Source organism: Panulirus ornatus, chromosome 50 (genome assembly GCF_036320965.1).
Source record: "Panulirus ornatus isolate Po-2019 chromosome 50, ASM3632096v1, whole genome shotgun sequence".
NCBI lineage: Eukaryota > Metazoa > Arthropoda > Malacostraca > Decapoda > Palinuridae > Panulirus > Panulirus ornatus.
In genome coordinates this window covers 27,838,054-27,858,728 of record NC_092273.1, presented here as the reverse complement: position 1 = coordinate 27,858,728, position 20,675 = coordinate 27,838,054, and the positions used below count along the sequence as shown (strand labels likewise).

The window sequence follows — 20,675 nt, the reverse complement described above, 5'->3', positions numbered from 1 at the left end:
TTCCAGCACATCCATCCTCCTGCGCACCACTCTATCCATAGCCCACGCCTCGCAAACATACAATATTGTTGGAACCACTATTCCTTCAAACATACCCATTTTTGCTTTCCAAGATAATGTTCTCGACTTCCACACATTCTTCAAGGCTCCCAGAATTTTCGCCCCCTCCCCCATCCTATGATCCACTTCCGCTTCCATGGTTCCATCCGCTGCCAGATCCACTCCCAGATATCTAAAACACTTTACTTCCTCCAGTTTTTCTCCATTCAAACTCACCTCCCAATTGACTTGACCCTCAACCCTACTGTACCTAATAACCTTGCTCTTATTCACATTTACTCTTAACTTTCTTCTTTCACACACTTTACCAAACTCAGTCACCAGCTTCTACAGTTTCTCACATGAATCAGCCACCAGCGCTGTATCATCAGCGAACAACAACTGACTCACTTCCCAAGCTCTCTCATCCACAACAGACTTCATACTTGCCCCTCTTTCCAAAACTCTTGCATTCACCTCCCTAACAACCCCATCCATAAACAAATTAAACAACCATGGAGACATCACACACCCCTGCCGCAAACCTACATTCACTGAGAACCAATCACTTTCCTCTCTTCCTACACGTACACATGCCTTACATCCTCGATAAAAACTTTTCACTGATTCTAACAACTTGCCTCCCACACCACATATTCTTAATACCTTCCACAGAGCATCTCTATCAACTCTATCATTTGCCTTCTCCAGATCCATAAATGCTACATACAAATCCATTTGCTTTTCTAAGTATTTCTCACATACATTCTTCAAAGCAAACACCTGATCCACACATCCTCTACCACTTCTGAAACCACACTGCTCTTCCCCAATCTGATGTTCTGTACATGCCTTCACCCTCTCAATCAATACCCTCCCATATAATTTACCAGGAATACTCAACAAACTTTTTTTTTTTTTTTTATATACTTTGTCGCTGTCTCCCGCGTTTGCGAGGTAGCGCAAGGAAACAGACGAAAGAAATGGCCCAACCCCCCCCCCCCATACACATGTATATACATACGTCCACACACGCAAATATACATACCTACACAGCTTTCCATGGTTTACCCCAGACGCTTCACATACCTTGATTCAATCCACTGACAGCACGTCAACCCCGGTATACCACATCGCTCCAATTCACTCTATTCCTTGCCCTCCTTTCACCCTCCTGCATGTTCAGGCCCCGATCACACAAAATCTTTTTCACTCCATCTTTCCACCTCCAATTTGGTCTCCCTCTTCTCCTTGCTCCCTCCACCTCCGACACATATATCCTCTTGGTCAATCTTTCCTCACTCATCCTCTCCATGTGCCCAAACCATTTCAAAACACCCTCTTCTGCTCTCTCAACCACGCTCTTTTTATTTCCACACATCTCTCTTACCCTTACGTTACTTACTCGATCAAACCACCTCACACCACACATTGTCCTCAAACATCTCATTTCCAGCACATCTATCCTCCTGCGCACAACTCTATCCATAGCCCACACCTCGCAACCATACAACATTGTTGGAACCACTATTCCTTCAAACATACCCATTTTTGCTTTCCGAGATAATGTTCTCGACTTCCACACATTCTTCAAGGCCCCTCTGTAATTTGAGCACTCACTCTTATCCCCTTTGCCTTTGTACAATGGCACTATGCACGCATTCCGCCAATCCTCAGGCACCTCACCATGAGTCATACATACATTAAATAACCTTACCAACCAGTCAACAATACAGTCACCCCCTTTTTTAATAAATTCCACTGCAATACCATCCAAACCTGCTGCCTTGCCGGCTTTCACCTTCCGCAAAGCTTTTACTACCTCTTCTCTGTTTACCAAATCATTTTCCCTAACCCTCTCACTTTGCACACCACCTCGACCAAAACACCCTATATCTGCCACTCTATCATCAAACACATTCAACAAACCTTCAAAATACTCACTCCATCTCCTTCTCACATCACCACTACTTGTTATCACCTCCCCATTTGCGCCCCTCACTGAAGTTCCCATTTGCTCCCTTGTCTTACGCACTTTATTTACCTCCTTCCAGAACATCTTTTTATTCTCCCTAAAATTTAATGATACCCTCTCACCCCAACTCTCATTTGCCCTTTTTTTCACCTCTTGCACCTTTCTCTTGACCTCCTGTCTCTTTCTTTCATACATCTCCCACTCAATTGCATTTTTTCCCTGCAAAAATCGTCCAAATGCCTCTCTCTTCTCTTTCACTAATACTCTTACTTCTTCATCCCACCACTCACTACCCTTTCTAATCAACCCATCTCCCACTCTTCTCATGCCACAAGCATCTTTTGCGCAATCCATCACTGATTCCCTAAATACATCCCATTCCTCCCCCACTCCCCTTACTTCCATTGCTCTCACCTTTTTCCATTCTGTACTCAGTCTCTCCTGGTACTTCCTCACACAAGTCTCCTTCCCAAGCTCACTTACTCTCACCACCCTCTTCACCCCAACATTCACTCTTCTTTTCTGAAAACCCATACAAATCTTCACTTTAGCCTCCACAAGATAATGATCAGACATCCCTCCAGTTGCACCTCTCAGCACATTAACATCCAAAAGTCTCTCTTTCGCGCGCCTGTCAATTAACACCTAATCCAATAACGCTCTCTGGCCATCTCTCCTACTTACATAAGTATACTTATGTATATCTCGCTTTTTAAACCAGGTATTCCCAATCATCAGTCCTTTTTCAGCACATAAATCTACAAGCTCTTCACCATTTCCATTTACAACACTGAACACCCCATGTATACCAATTATTCCCTCAACTGCCACATTACTCACCTTTGCATTCAAATCACCCATCACTATAACCCGGTCTCGTGCATCAAAACCACTAACACACTCATTCAGCTGCTCCCAAAACACTTGCCTCTCATGATCTTTCTTCTCATGCCCAGGTGCATATGCACCAATAATCACCCATCTCTCTCCATCAACTTTCAGTTTTACCCATATTAATCGAGAATTTACTTTCTTACATTCTTTCACATACTCCCACAACTCCTGTTTCAGGAGTATTGCTACTCCTTCCCTTGCTCTTGTCTTCTCACTAACCCCTGACTTTACTCCCAAGACCTTCCCAAACCACCCTTCCCCTTTACCCTTGAGCTTCGTTTCACTCAGAGCCAAAACATCCAGGTTCCTTTCCTCAAACATACTACCTATCTCTCCTTTTTTCACATCTTGGTTACATCCACACACATTTAGGCACCCCAATCTGAGCCTTCGAGGAGGATGAGCACTCCCCGCGTGACTCTTTCTTCTGTTTCCCATTTTAGAAAGTTAAAAAAGTACAAGGAGGGGAGGATTTCTGGCCCCCCGCTCCCGTCCTCTCTAGTCGCTTTCTACGACACGCGAGGAATATATATATATATATTTATTTATTTTATTTATATATATATATATATATATATATATATATATATATATATATATATATATATATATATATATATATTCTTTTTTCTTTCATACTATTCGCCATTTCCCGCATCAGCGAGGTAGCGTTAAGAACAGAGGACTGGGCCTTAGAGGGAATATCCTCACCTGGCCCCCTTCTCTGTTCCTTCTTTTGGAAAATTAAAAAAAAAAAAACGAGAGGGGAGGATTTCCAGCCACCCGCTCGCTCCCCTTTTAGTCGCCTTCTACGACACGCAGGGAATACGTGGGAAGTATTATTTCTCCCCTATCCCCAGGGATAATATATATATATATATATATATATATATATATATTTTTTTTTTTTTTTTTTTTTTTTTTTTTATACTTTGTCGCTGTCTCCCGCATTTGCGAGGTAGCGCAAGGAAACAGACGAAAGAAATGGCCCAACCCCCCCCCATACACATGTACATACACACGTCCACACACGCAAATATACATACCTACACAGCTTTCCATGGTTTACCCCAGACGCTTCACATGCCTTGCTTCAATCCACTGACAGCACGTCAACCCCTGTATACAACATGACTCCAATTCACTCTATTTCTTGCCCTCCTTTCACCCTCCTGCATGTTCAGGCCCCGATCACACAAAATCTTTTTCACTCCATCTTTCCACCTCCAATTTGGTCTCCCTCTTCTCCTCGTTCCCTCCACCTCCGACACATATATCCTCTTGGTCAATCTCTCCTCACTCATTCTCTCCATGTGCCCAAACCATTTCAAAACACCCTCTTCTGCTCTCTCAACCACGCTCATTTTATTTCCACACATCTCTCTTACCCTTACGTTACTTACTCGATCAAACCACCTCACACCACACATTGTCCTCAAACATCTCATTTCCAGCACATCCATCCTCCTGCGCACATCTCTATCCATAGCCCACGCCTCGCAACCATACAACATTGTTGGAACCACTATTCCCTCAAACATACCCATTTTTGCTTTCCGAGATAATGTTCTCGACTTCCACACATTTTTCAAGGCTCCCAAAATTTTCGCCCCCTCCCCCACCCTATGATCCACTTCCGCTTCCATGGTTCCATCCGCTGACAGATCCACTCCCAGATATCTAAAACACTTCACTTCCTCCAGTTTTTCTCCATTCAAACTCACCTCCCAATTGACTTGACCCTCACCCCTACTGTACCTAATAACCTTGCTCTTATTCACATTTACTCTCAACTTTCTTCTTCCACACACTTTACCAAACTCAGTCACCAGCTTCTGCAGTTTCTCACATGAATCAGCCACCAGCGCTGTATCATCAGCGAACAACAACTGACTCACTTCCCAAGCTCTCTCATCCCCAACAGACTTCATACTTGCCCCTCTTTCCAGGACTCTTGCATTTACCTCCCTTACAACCCCATCCATAAACAAATTAAACAACCATGGAGACATCACACACCCCTGCCGCAAACCTACATTCACTGAGAACCAATCACTTTCCTCTCTTCCTACACGTACACATGCCTTACATCCTCGATAAAAACTTTTCACTGCTTCTAACAACTTGCCTCCCACACCATATATTCTTAATACCTTCCACAGAGCATCTCTATCAACTCTATCATATGCCTTCTCCAGATCCATAAATGCTACATACAAATCCATTTGCTTTTCTAAGTATTTCTCACATACATTCTTCAAAGCAAACACCTGATCCACACATCCTCTACCACTTCTGAAACCGCACTGCTCTTCCCCAATCTGATGCTCTGTACATGCCTTCACCCTCTCAATCAATACCCTCCCATATAATTTACCAGGAATACTCAACAAACTTATACCTCTGTAATTTGAGCACTCACTCTTATCCCCTTTGCCTTTGTACAATGGCACTATGCCATTGTACATATATATATATATATATATATATATATATATATATATATTTTTTTTTTTTTTTTTTTTTTTTTTTTTTTTTTATACTTTGTCGCTGTCTCCCGCGTTTGCGAGGTAGCGCAAGGAAACAGACGAAAGAAATGGCCCAACCCCCCCCCCCCCATACACATGTACATACACACGTCCAGACACGCAAATATACATACCTACACAGCTTTCCATGGTTTACCCCAGACGCTTCACATGCCTTGCTTCAATCCACTGACAGCACGTCAACCCCTGTATACCACATGACTCCAATTCACTCTATTTCTTGCCCTCCTTTCACCCTCCTGCATGTTCAGGCCCCGATCACACAAAATCTTTTTCACTCCATCTTTCCACCTCCAATTTGGTCTCCCTCTTCTCCTCGTTCCCTCCACCTCCGACACATATATCCTCTTGGTCAATCTCTCCTCACTCATTCTCTCCATGTGCCCAAACCATTTCAAAACACCCTCTTCTGCTCTCTCGACCACGCTCTTTTTATTTCCACACATCTCTCTTACCCTTACGTTACTTACTCGATCAAACCACCTCACACCACACATTGTCCTCAAACATCTCATTTCCAGCACATCCATCCTCCTGCGCACATCTCTATCCATAGCCCACGCCTCGCAACCATACAGCATTGTTGGAACCACTATTCCCTCAAACATACCCATTTTTGCTTTCCGAGATAATGTTCTCGACTTCCACACATTTTTCAAGGCTCCCAAAATTTTCGCCCCCTCCCCCACCCTATGATCCACTTCCGCTTCCATGGTTCCATCCGCTGACAGATCCACTCCCAGATATCTAAAACACTTCACTTCCTCCAGTTTTTCTCCATTCAAACTCACCTCCCAATTGACTTGACCCTCACCCCTACTGTACCTAATAACCTTGCTCTTATTCACATTTACTCTCAACTTTCTTCTTCCACACACTTTACCAAACTCAGTCACCAGCTTCTGCAGTTTCTCACATGAATCAGCCACCAGCGCTGTATCATCAGCGAACAACAACTGACTCACTTCCCAAGCTCTCTCATCCCCAACAGACTTCATACTTGCCCCTCTTTCCAGGACTCTTGCATTTACCTCCCTTACAACCCCATCCATAAACAAATTAAACAACCATGGAGACATCACACACCCCTGCCGCAAACCTACATTCACTGAGAACCAATCACTTTCCTCTCTTCCTACACGTACACATGCCTTACATCCTCGATAAAAACTTTTCACTGCTTCTAACAACTTGCCTCCCACACCATATATTCTTAATACCTTCCACAGAGCATCTCTATCAACTCTATCATATGCCTTCTCCAGATCCATAAATGCTACATACAAATCCATTTGCTTTTCTAAGTATTTCTCACATACATTCTTCAAAGCAAACACCTGATCCACACATCCTCTACCACTTCTGAAACCGCACTGCTCTTCCCCAATCTGATGCTCTGTACATGCCTTCACCCTCTCAATCAATACCCTCCCATATAATTTACCAGGAATACTCAACAAACTTATACCTCTGTAATTTGAGCACTCACTCTTATCCCTTTTGCCTTTGTACAATGGCACTATGCCATTGTACATATATATATATATATATATATATATATATATATATATATATATATATATATATATATATATATATATACCCCGCTATCTCGGGAAATGGCGAATAGTATGAAAAGAAAAAAAAAAAAAAAAATATATATATATATATATATATATATATATATATATATATATATATATATATATATATATATATATATATATATATATATATATATATATATATATATATATATATATATATATATATATATATATATATATATATATATATATATATATATATATATTTGCGGCAGGGGTGTGTGATGTCTCCATGGTTGTTTAATTTGTTTATGGATGGGGTTGTTAGGGAGGTGAATGCAAGAGTTTTGGAAAGAGGGGCAAGTATGAAGTCTGTTCGGGATGAGAGAGCTTGGGAAGTGAGTCAGTTGTTGTTCGCTGATGATACAGCGCTGATGGCTGATTCATGTGAGAAACTACAGAAGCTGGTGACTGAGTTTGGTAAAGTGTGTGAAAGAAGAAAGTTAAGAGTAAATGTGAATAAGAGCAAGGTTATTAGGTACAGTAGGGTTGAGGGTCAAGTCAATTGGGAGGTGAGTTTGAATGGAGAAAAACTGGAGGAAGTGAAGTGTTTTAGATATTTGGGAGTGGATCTGGCAGCGGATGGAACCATGGAAGCGGAAGTGGATCATAGGGTGGGGGAGGGGGCGAAAATTCTGGGAGCCTTGAAGAATGTGTGGAAGTCGAGAACATTATCTCGGAAAGCAAAAATGGGTATGTTTGAAGGAATAGTGGTTCCAACAATGTTGTATGGTTGCGAGGCATGGGCTATGGATAGAGTTGTGCGCAGGAGGATAGATGTGCTGGAAATGAGATGTTTGAGGACAATGTGTGGTGTGAGGTGGTTTGATCGAGTAAGTAACGTAAGGGTAAGAGAGATGTGTGGAAATAAAAAGAGCGTGGTTGAGAGAGCAGAAGAGGGTGTTTTGAAATGGTTTGGGCACATGGAGAGAATGAGTGAGGAAAGATTGACCAAGAGGATATATGTGTCGGAGGTGGAGGGAACGAGGAGAAGAGGGAGACCAAATTGGAGGTGGAAAGATGGAGTGAAAAAGATTTTGAGTGATCGGGGCCTGAACATGCAGGAGGGTGAAAGGAGGGCAAGGAATAGAGTGAATTGGAGCGATGTGGTATACCGGGGTTGATGTGCTGTCAGTGGATTGAATCAGGGCATGTGGAGCGTCTGGGGTAAACCATGGAAAGCTGTGTTGGTATGTATATTTGCGTTTGTGGACGTATGTATATACATGTGTATGGGGGTGGGTTGGGCCATTTCTTTCGTCTGTTTCCTTGCGCTACCTCGCAAACGCGGGAGACAGCGACAAAGCAAAAAAAAAAAAAAAAATATATGTTTTTATACTTTCTAGCTGTCTACCGCATTACCAAGGTAGCGCAAGGAAGCAGACGAAAAAATGGCCCAACCCACCCACATACACATGCGTACATGTCCACACACTCACATATACATACCTATACATTTCAACGTATACATATATATACATACACAGACATATACATATATACACCTGTACATAATTCATACTCGCAGCCTAATTTATTCATTCCCACCGCCATCCCACCACACATGAAATGACACCCCCTCCCCACTGCTCAAGCGTGAGGTAGCGCTAGGAAAGCACAACAAAGGCCACATTCGTTCACACTCAGTCTCTAGCTCTCATGTATAATGCACCATAACCACAGCTCCCTTTCCACATCCAGGCCCCACAAAATTTCCATGGTTTACCCCAGACACTTCACATGCCCTGGTTCAATCCATTGATAGCATGTCGATATATATATATATATATATATATATATATATATATATATATATATATATATATATATATATATATATATTTTTTTTTATTATACTTTGTCGCTGTCTCCCGCGTTTGCGAGGTAGCGCAAGGAAACAGACGAAAGAAATGACCCAACCCACTCCCATACACATGTATATACATACGTCCACACACGCAAATATACATACCTACACAGCTTTCCATGGTTTACCCCAGACGCTTCACATGCCCTGATTCAATCCACTGACAGAAAGTCAACCCCGGTATACCACATCGCTCCAATTCACTCTATTCCTTGCCCTCCTTTCACCCTCCTGCATGTTCAGGCCACGATCACACAAAATCTTTTTCACTCCATCTTTCCACCTCCAATTTGGTCTCCCTCTTCTCCTCGTTTCCTCCACCTCCGACACATATATACTCTTGGTCAATCTTTCCTCACTCATTCTCTCCATGTGCCCAAACCACTTCAAAACACCCTCTTCTGCTCTCTCAACCACGCTCTTTTTATTTCCACACATCTCTCTTACCCTTACGTTACTTACTCGATCAAACCACCTCACACCACACATTGTCCTCAAACATCTCATTTCCAGCACATCCATCCTCCTGCGCACCACTCTATCCATAGCCCACGCCTCGCAAACATACAACATTGTTGGAACCACTATTCCTTCAAACATACCCATTTTTGCTTTCCGAGATAATGTTCTCGACTTCCACACATTCTTCAAGGCTCCCAGAATTTTCGCCCCCTCCCCCATCCTATGATCCACTTCCGCTTCCATGGTTCCATCCGCTGCCAGATCCACTCCCAGATATCTAAAACACTTTACTTCCTCCAGTTTTTCTCCATTCAAACTCACCTCCCAATTGACTTGACCCTCAACCCTACTGTACCTAATAACCTTGCTCTTATTCACATTTACTCTTAACTTTCTTCTTTCACACACTTTACCAAACTCAGTCACCAGCTTCTGCAGTTTCTCACATGAATCAGCCACCAGCGCTGTATCATCAGCGAACAACAACTGACTCACTTCCCAAGCTCTCTCATCCCGAACAGACTTCATACTTGCCCCTCTTTCCAAAACTCTTGCATTCACCTCCCTAACAACCCCATCCATAAACAAATTAAACAACCATGGAGACATCACACACCCCTGCCGCAAACCTACATTCACTGAGAACCAATCACTTTCCTCTCTTCCTACACGTACACATGCCTTACATCCTCGATAAAAACTTTTCACTGCTTCTAACAACTTGCCTCCCACACCATATATTCTTAATACCTTCCACAGAGCATCTCTATCAACTCTATCATATGCCTTCTCCAGATCCATAAATGCTACATACAAATCCATTTGCTTTTCTAAGTATTTCTCACATACATTCTTCAAAGCAAACACCTGATCCACACATCCTCTACCACTTCTGAAACCACACTGCTCTTCCCCAATCTGATGCTCTGTACATGCCTTCACCCTCTCAATCAATACCCTCCCATATAATTTACCAGGAATACTCAACAAACTTATACCTCTGTAATTTGAGCACTCACTCTTATCCCCTTTGCCTTTGTACAATGGCACTATGCACGCATTCCGCCAATCCTCAGGCACCTCACCATGAGTCATACATACATTAAATAACCTTACCAACCAGTCAGCAATACAGTCACCCCCTTTTTTAATAAATTCCACTGCAATACCATCCAAACCTGCTGCCTTGCCGGCTTTCACCTTCCGCAAAGCTTTTACTACCTCTTCTCTGTTTACCAAATCATTTTCCCTAACCCTCTCACTTTGCACACCACCTCGACCAAAACACCCTATATCTGCCACTCTATCATCAAACACATTCAACAAACCTTCAAAATACTCACTCCATCTCCTTCTCACATCACCACTACTTGTTATCACCTCCCCATTTGCACCCTTCACTGAAGTTCCCATTTGCTCCCTTGTCTTACGCACTTTATTTACCTCCTTCCAGAACATCTTTTTATTCTCCCTAAAATTTAATGATACCCTCTCACCCCAACTCTCATTTCCCCTTTTTTTTCACCTCTTGCACCTTTCTCTTGACCTCCTGTCTCTTTCTTTTATACATCTCCCACTCAATTGCATTTTTTCCCTGCAAAAATCATCCAAATGCCTCTCTCTTCTCTTTCACTAATACTCTTACTTCTTCATCCCACCACTCACTACCCTTTCTAATCAACCCATCTCCCACTCTTCTCATGCCACAAGCATCTTTTGCGCAATCCATCACTTATTCCCTAAATACATCCCATTCCTCCCCCACTCCCCTTACTTCCATTGCTCTCACCTTTTTCCATTCTGTACTCAGTCTCTCCTGGTACTTCCTCACACAAGTCTCCTTCCCAAGCTCACTTACTCTCACCACCCTCTTCACCCCAACATTCACTCTTCTTTTCTGAAAACCCATACAAATCTTCACCTTAGCCTCCACAAGATAATGATCAGACATCCCTCCAGTTGCACCTCTCAGCACATTAACATCCAAAAGTCTCTCTTTCGCGCGCCTGTCAATTAACACCTAATCCAATAACGCTCTCTGGCCATCTCTCCTACTTACATAAGTATACTTATGTATATCTCGCTTTTTAAACCAGGTATTCCCAATCATCAGTCCTTTTTCAGCACATAAATCTACAAGCTCTTCACCATTTCCATTTACAACACTGAACACCCCATGTATACCAATTATTCCCTCAACTGCCACATTACTCACCTTTGCATTCAAATCACCCATCACTATAACCCGGTCTCGTGCATCAAAACCACTAACACACTCATTCAGCTGCTCCCAAAACACTTGCCTCTCATGATCTTTCTTCTCATGCCCAGGTGCATATGCACCAATAATCACCCATCTCTCTCCATCAACTTTCAGTTTTACCCATATTAATCGAGAATTTACTTTCTTACATTCTATCACATACTCCCACTCCTGTTTCAGGAGTATTGCTACTCCTTCCCTTGCTCTTGTCCTCTCACTAACCCCTGACTTTACTCCCAAGACCTTCCCAAACCACTCTTCCCCTTTACCCTTGAGCTTCGTTTCACTCAGAGCCAAAACATTCAGGTTCCTTTCCTCAAACATACTACCTATCTCTCCTTTTTTCACATCTTGGTTACATCCACACACATTTAGGCACCCCAATCTGAGCCTTCGAGGAGGATGAGCACTCCCCGTGTGACTCCTTCTTCTGTTTCCCATTTTAGAAAGTTAAAAAAGTACAAGGAGGGGAGGATTTCTGGCCCCCCGCTCCCGTCCTCTCTAGTCGCTTTCTACGACACGCGAGGAATATATATATATATATATTTATTTATTTTTATTTTATTTATATAAAAGAGGTTAGGGAGGTAAATGCAAGGGTTTTGGAAAGAGGGGCAAGTATGAAGTCTGTTGGGGATGATAGAGCTTGGGAAGTGAGTCAGTTGTTGTTCGCTGATGATACAGCGCTGGTGGCTGATTCATGTGAGAAACTGCAGAAGCTGGTGACTGAGTTTGGAAAAGTGTGTGGAAGAAGAAAGTTAAGAGTAAATGTGAATAAGAGCAAGGTTATTAGGTACAGTAGGGTTGAGGGTCAAGTCAATTGGGAGGTGAGTTTGAATGGAGAAAAACTGGAGGAAGTGAAGTGTTTTAGATATCTGGGAGTGGATCTGGCAGCGGATGGAACCATGGAAGCGGAAGTGGATCATAGGGTGGGGGAGGGGGCGAAAATCCTGGGGGCCTTGAAGAATGTGTGGAAGTCGAGAACATTATCTCGGAAAGCAAAAATGGGTATGTTTGAAGGAATAGTGGTTCCAACAATGTTGTATGGTTGCGAGGCGTGGGCTATGGATAGAGTTGTGCGTAGGAGGATGGATGTGCTGGAAATGAGATGTTTGAGGACAATGTGTGGTGTGAGGTGGTTTGATCGAGTAAGTAACGTAAGGGTAAGAGAGATGTGTGGAAATAAAAAGAGCGTGGTTGAGAGAGCAGAAGAGGGTGTTTTGAAGTGGTTTGGGCACATGGAGAGAATGAGTGAGGAAAGATTGACCAAGAGGATATATGTGTCGGAGGTGGAGGGAACGAGGAGAAGAGGGAGACCAAATTGGAGGTGGAAAGATGGAGTGAAAAGGATTTTGTGTGATCGGGGCCTGAACATGCAGGAGGGTGAAAGGAGGGCAAGGAATAGAGTGAATTGGAGCGATGTGGTATACAGGGGTTGACGTGCTGTCAGTGGATTGAATCAAGGCATGTGAAGCGTCTGGGGTAAACCATGGAAAGCTGTGTAGGTATGTATATTTGCGTGTGTGGACGTGTGTATGTACATGTGTATGGGGGGGGTTGGGCCATTTCTTTCGTCTGTTTCCTTGCGCTACCTCGCAAACGCGGGAGACAGCGACAAAGTATAAAAAAAAAAAAAAAAAAAAAAAAAAATATATATATATATATATATATATATATATGTATATATATATATATATATATATATATATATATATATATATATATATATATATAAAAGGAGGTCAAGAGAAAGGTGCAAGAGGTGAAAAAGAAGGCAAATGAGAGTTGGGGTGAGAGAGTATCATTAAATTTTAGGGAGAATAAAAAGATGTTCTGGAAGGAGGTAAATAAAGTGCGTAAGACAAGGGAGCAAATGGGAACTTCAGTGAAGGGCGCAAATGGGGAGGTCATAACAAGTAGTGGTGATGTGAGAAGGAGATGGATTGAGTATTTTGAAGGTTTGTTGAATGTGTTTGATGATAGAGTGGCAGATATAGGGTGTTTTGGTCGAGGTGGTGTGCAAAGTGAGAGGGTTAGGGAAAATGATTTGGTAAACAGAGAAGAGGTAGTAAAAGCTTTGCGGAAGATGAAAGCCGGCAAGGCAGCAGGTTTGGATGGTATTGCAGTGGAATTTATTAATAAAGGGGGTGACTGTATTATTGACTGGTTGGTAAGGTTATTTAATGTATGTATGACTCATGGTGAGGTGCCTGAGGATTGGCAGAATGCATGCATAGTGCTCAAATTACAGAGGTATAAGTTTGTTGAGTATTCCTGGTAAATTATATGGGAGGGTATTGATTGAGAGGGTGAAGGCATGTACAGAGCATCAGATTGGGAAAGAGCAGTGTGGTTTCAGAAGTGGTAGAGGATGTGTGGATCAGGTGTTTGCTTTGAAGAATGTGTGAGAAATACTTAGAAAAGCAAATGGATTTGTATGTAGCATTTATGGATCTGGAGAAGGCATATGATAGAGTTGATAGAGATGGTCTGTGAAAGGTATTAAGAATATATGGCGTGGGAGGCAAGTTGTTAGAAGCAGTGAAAAGTTTTTATCGAGGATGTAAGGCATGTGTACGTGTAGGAAGAGAGGAAAGTGATTGGTTCTCAGTGAATGTAGGTTTGCGGCAGGGGTGTGTGATGTCTCCATGGTTGTTTAATTTGTTTATGGATGGGGTTGTTAGGGAGGTAAATGCAAGAGTTTTGGAAAGAGGAGCAAGTATGAAGTCTGTTGTGGATGAGAGAGCTTGGGAAGTGAGTCAGTTGTTGTTCGCTGATGATACAGCGCTGGTGGCTGATTCATGTGAGAAACTGCAGAAGCTGGTGACTGAGTTTGATAAAGTGTGTGAAAGAAGAAAGTTATGAGTAAATGTGAATAAGAGCAAGGTTATTAGGTACAGTAGGGTTGAGGGTCAAGTCAATTGGGAGGTAAGTTTGAATGGGGCAAAACTGGAGGAAGTAAAGTGTTTTAGATATCTGGGAGTGGATCTGGCAGCGGATGAAACCATGGAAGCGGAAGTGGATCATAGGGTGGGGGAGGGGGCGAAAATCCTGGGAGCCTTGAAGAATGTGTGGAAGTCGAGAACATTATCTCGGAAAACAAAAATGGGTATGTTTGAAGGAATAGTGGTTCCAACAATGTTGTATGGTTGCGAGGTGTGGGCTGTGGATAGAGTTGTGCGCAGGAGGATGGATGTGCTGGAAATGAGATGTTTGAGGACAATGTGTGGTGTGAGGTGGTTTGATCGAGTAAGTAACGTAAGGGTAAGAGAGATGTGTGGAAATAAAAAGAGCGTGGTTGAGAGAGCAGAAGAGGGTGTTTTGAAATGGTTTTGGCACATGGAGAGAACGAGTGAGGAAAGATTGACCAAGAGGATATATGTGTCGCAGGTGGAGGGAACGAGGAGAAGTGGGAGACCAAACTGGAGGTGGAAAGATGGAGTGAAAAAGATTTTGTGTGATTGGGGCCTGACCATGCAGGAGGGTGAAAGGAGGGCAAGGAATAGAGTGAATTGGATCGATGTGGTATACCGGGGTTGATGTGCTGTCAATGAATTGAACCACGGCATGTGAAGCGTCTGGGGTAAACCATGGAAAGTTCTGTAGGGCCTGGATGTGGAAAGGGAGCTGTGTTTTCGGTGCATTATTACATGACAGCTAGAGACTGAGTGTGAACGAAAGTGGCCTTTGTTGTCTTTTCTTAGTGCTACCTCGCGTACATGAGGGGGGGGAGGGGGTTGTTATTTCATGTGTGGCGGGGTGGCAATGGGAATGAATAAAGGCAGACGGTATGAATGAGGTACATGTGTATATATGTATATGTCTGTGTACGTTGAGATGTATAGGTATGTATATTTGCGTGTGTGGACGTGTTTGTATATGCATGTGTTTGTGGGTGGGTTGGGCCACTCTTTCGTCTGTTTCCTTGCGCTACCTCGCTAACGCGGGAGACAGTGACAAAGCAAAGTAAATAAATAATATGAATATATTTCTATTTATTTTATTTACTTTGCTTTGTCGCTGTCTCCCACGTTTGCGAGGTAGCGCAAGGAAACAGACGAAAGAAATGGCCAAACCCACCCCCATACACATGTATATACACACACGTCCACACACGCAAATATACATACCTATACATCTCAATGTGCACATATATATACACACACAGACACATACATATATACCCATGCACACAATTTACACTGTCTGCCTTTATTCATCCCCATCGCCACCTTGCCACACATGGAATACCATCCCCCTCCCCCTCATGTGTGCGGGGTAGCGCTAGGAAAAGACAACAAAGGCCTCATTCGTTCACACTGAGACTCTAGCTGTCATGCAATAATGCCCCAAACCACAGCTCCCTTTCCACATCCAGGCCCCACACAGCTTTCCATGGTTTACCCCAGACGCTTCACATGCCCCAATACAATCCACTGACAGCACGTCAACCCCGGTATACCACATCGATCCAATTCACTCTATTCCTTGCCCGCCTTTCACCCTCCTGCATGTTCAGGCCCCGATCACTCAAAATCTTTTTCACTCCATCTTTCCACCTCCAATTTGGTCTCCCACTTCTCCTCGTTCCCTCCACCTCCGACACATATATCCTCTTGGTCAATCTTTCCTCACTTATTCTCCCCATGTGCCCAAACCATTTCAAAACACCCTCTTCTGCTCTCTCAACCACGCTATTTTTATTTCTCGATCAAACCACTTCACACCACACATTGTCCTCAAACATCTCATTTCCAGCACATCCACCCTCCTGCGCACCACCCTATCCATAGCCCATGCCTCGCAACCATACAACATTGTTGGAACCACTATTCCTTCAAACATACCCATTTTTGCTTTCCGAGATAATGTTCTCGACTTCCACACATTCTTCAAGGCTCCCAGGACTTTCGCCCCCTCCCCCACCCTATGATTCACTTCCGCGTCCATGGTTCCATCCGCTGCCAGATCCACTCCCAGATATCTAAAACACTTTACTTCCTCCAGTTTTTCTCCATTCAAACTTACCTCCTAATTGACTTGACCCTCAACCCTACTGTACCTAATAACCTTGCTCTTATTCACATTTACTCTTAACTTTCTTCTTTCATACACTTTACCAAACTCAGTCATGAGCTTCTGCAGTTTCTCACATGAATCAGCCACCAGCGCTGTATCATCAGCAAACAACAACTGACTCACTTCCCAAGCTCTCTCATCCACAACAGACTTCATTCTTGCCCCTCTTTCCAAAACTCTTGCATTCACCTCCCTAACAACCCCATCCATAAACAAATTAAACAACCATGGAGACATCACACACCCCTGCCGCAAACCTACATTCACTGAGAACCAATCACTTTCCTCTCTTCCTACACGTACACATGCCTTACATCCTCGATAAAAACTTTTCACTGCTTCTAACAACTTGCCACCCACACCATATATTCTTAATACCTTCCACAGAGCATCTCTATCAACTCTATCATATGCCTTCTCCAGATCCATAAATGCTACATACAAATCCATTTGCTTTTCTAAGTATTTCTCACATGCATTCTTCAAAGCAAACACCTGATCCACACATCCCCTACCACTTCTGAAACCACACTGCTCTTCCCCAATCTGATGCTCTGTACATGCCTTCACCCTCTAAATCAATACCCTCCCATATAATTTACCAGGAATACTCAATAAACTTATACCTCTATAATTTGAGCACTCACTCTTATCCCCTTTGCCTTTGTACAATGGCACTATGCATGCATTCCACCAATCCTCAGGCACCTCACCATGAGTCATACATACATTGAATAACCTTACCAACCAGTCAACAATACAGTCACCCCCTTTTTTAATAAATTCCTTTGCAATACCATCCAAACCTGCTGCCTTGCCGGCTTTCATCATCCGCAAAGCTTTTACTACCTCTTCTCTGTTTACCAAATCATTTACCCCAACCCTCTCACTTTGCACACCACCTCGACCAAGACACCCTATATCTGCCACTCTATCATCAAACACATTCAACAAACCTTCAAAATACTCACTCCATCTCCTTCTCACATCACCACTACTTGTTATCACCTCCCCATTAGCGCCCTTCACTGAAGTTCCCATTTGCTCCCTTGTCTTACGCACTTTATTTACCTCCTTCCAGAACATCTTTTTATTCTCCCTAAAATTTAATGATACTCTCTCACCCCAACTCTCATTTGCCCTCTTTTTCACCTCTTGCACCTTTCTCTTGACCTCCTGTCTCTTTCTTTTATACATCTCCCACTCACTTGCATTTTTTCCCTGCAAAAATCGTCCAAATGCCTCTCTCTTCTCTTTCACTAATAATCTTACTTCTTCATCCCACCACTCACTACCCTTTCTAATCAACCCACCTCCCACACTTCTCATGCCACAAGCACCTTTTGCGCAATCCATCACTGATTCCCTAAATACATCCCATTCCTCTCCCACTCCCCTTACTTCCATTGTTCTCACCTTTTTCCATTCTGTACTCGGTCTCTCCTGGTACTTCCTCACACAAGTCTCCTTCCCAAGCTCACTTACTCTCAGCACCCTCTTCACCCCAACATTCACTCTTCTTTTCTGAAAACCCATACAAATCTTCCCCTTAGCCTCCACAAGATAATGATCAGACATCCCTCCAGTTGCACCTATCAGCACATTTACATTCAAAAGTCTCTCTTTCGCGCGCCTGTCAATTAACACGATCGAATAACTCTCTCTGGCCATCTCTCCTACTTAAATTCTCGATCAATATGGGTAAAACTGAAAGTTGATGGAGAGAGATGGGTGATTATTGGTGCATATGCGCCTGGGCATGAGAAGAAAGATCATGAGAGGCAAGTGTTTTTGGAGCAGCTGAATGAGTGTGTTAGTGGTTTTGATGCATGCGACCGGGTTATAGTGATGGGTGATTTGAATGCAAAGGTGAGTAATGTGGCCGTTGAGGGAATAATTGGTATACATGGGGTGTTCAGTGTTGTAAATGGAAATGGTGAAGAGCTTGTAGATTTATGTGCTGAAAAAGGACCGGTGATTGGGAATACCTGGTTTAAAAAGCGAGATATACATAAATAATATGAATATACGTATAAAAAGAGGGGGGGGGGTAACAGCAGGAACAGAAAAAGAAAAAGCCTCACTGATTCCTATATCTCTAAGTGTCATATGTAATGCACTATTAGCCAAGTGATGTCACAACATAGGAAAAAATGCCTTTATAACAAAATGGAAATGGCCTATGGTGGTTTCCAGAGTCTTCTAAGGGAGACAAAAAATTGAAATATGTGGCCACTACGAGATGAATAAGTACAATGAAGCTGTAGTAAGTCTGAACCTTGAAAGGTATCCCTTGTTGGCCTTTGAGGCCAAACTATGGTACCCTTGGATCTTGCCTTTAACCCCAAGGTACTTTCATTATAATTTGAAGCTGCTAGGTTACATATTTTGAATGAGTATAGTGAATTGTGTAATCTATACAGCTGAGATAGCTTTAGAAGCCTCAAAACAACCTTCAAGGCCAATGTGCAAGACTTGCTCAATGGTATAAGACAATAATTAAATAATTTTTGTCTCCAATCTTGACATGTTAAGTAGATTTACTCACAACCTCTAGTGACATCTAATATTTAAGAGTTGTTTTGACAATCTCTCCTCTCTCTTTACCTGGCAATTATTGATACCTCATTTATTCACACACTGGTGACTGTTCTGTCACTCTTAGATGTTTTGAAAATGTCTGATCTCATCATATCTGATGAACCAACTTATGTATTGTATATGAGTGTTTTTGTGAACCACCTATCCACTACATGAAATGTAGAAACATTAGTGTATCATTTATTTCAAGATTTAAAGCCATTTTCATATAAAAACTTGTTTTATTAACACTTACATTTTGTATTCATCTACAGTGTCATATCAAGCACCATATTGAACATTAAGAGATGTAGAGAGACTGGAAATGTAACGAATGCCTCTCCACAGGACCCGTTGTACCCATCGGCACCATCACTGGTGTTTGGGCTGGGGGCCCTCCTGGCAGGAGCATCCACACTTCTGCTGCGGGAAACGCTTAGTATCTCACTCCCAGACACCATCACTGACCTCGAGAATCCTCAGTACTATCACAATACTGCAGGGTCCCACCACATTTCCAGGTACCTCCAGTCTTATAGTTACCATCATTCCACACTCTCAAGTTCTCTTCCAACACACTCCCAGGTACCATCCTACTACACTCCCAAATATCATACTACCACACTCCCAAATATCAAACTTTCACACTCCCAGGTTGTGTTCCGTAATAACTCAAGTACACTCACAGGTACTGTCCTATGACATCACCAAATACCATTCCACCAAATCTCCAAATACCATCCCACCGGACTCTAAAAGACCACTGTCCTGGAGATCCCTTACCGTCACCATGCTTGTAGGTGGTAACCTACCATACACAATTCCACCATATTCCTAAATACCACTTCATCCAAAAGTGACATACATGAGAGTTTACTCTGACTAATCATTAAGTATCCTTTCTTTATTATTCTGTTTCTTTCCAACCATCAACTTTAATTAACCCTGGCCTTTGACCTGAACTGCTGGGATCTGATCAAAGGTCAGTGGTGTGAAGCGTACAATACAGAAGAGGGTGTAGTGAAAATGGCCTTTGACCTAACCCTGAAAGTGTTGAGGATGTACTGAAGATGACAGTTAAGTGAAGATGACTTTTGACCTGAGCCCTACTAGTTGGTCAAAGAGCAGTTGGTCAAGAGCAAACGGAATTTGAGTTTATCAAGGGTGTAATGAAGAGGTGTTTGGTGGTGTCTCCTTCCACTCCACAGTGAACTGGCTGTGAATGATCGTGCAAAGAAAAACATTCATGAAAGAATGATGGCATCCTTAGTCATAAATTGAAACAGTCCATGTTTGTGAAACAGATAATGAATGAACCACAACTGTCATGACATGCACATTATGAAAATCAACCATTAAC

The 20,675-nt window shown here is 42.7% G+C and overlaps 1 protein-coding gene across 1 annotated transcript in view; it reads left to right on the top strand.

Moving 5' to 3' along the window:
• Window positions 1–20,675, top strand: part of LOC139764692 (organic cation transporter protein-like) — a 67,901-nt gene that overhangs the window by 41,957 nt on the left and 5,269 nt on the right. The window contains exon 11 of the mRNA XM_071691578.1: window positions 19,664–19,836. Within this exon, the coding sequence (XP_071547679.1) occupies window positions 19,664–19,836 (173 nt within the window). The remainder of the gene's footprint in view (window positions 1–19,663; window positions 19,837–20,675) is intronic.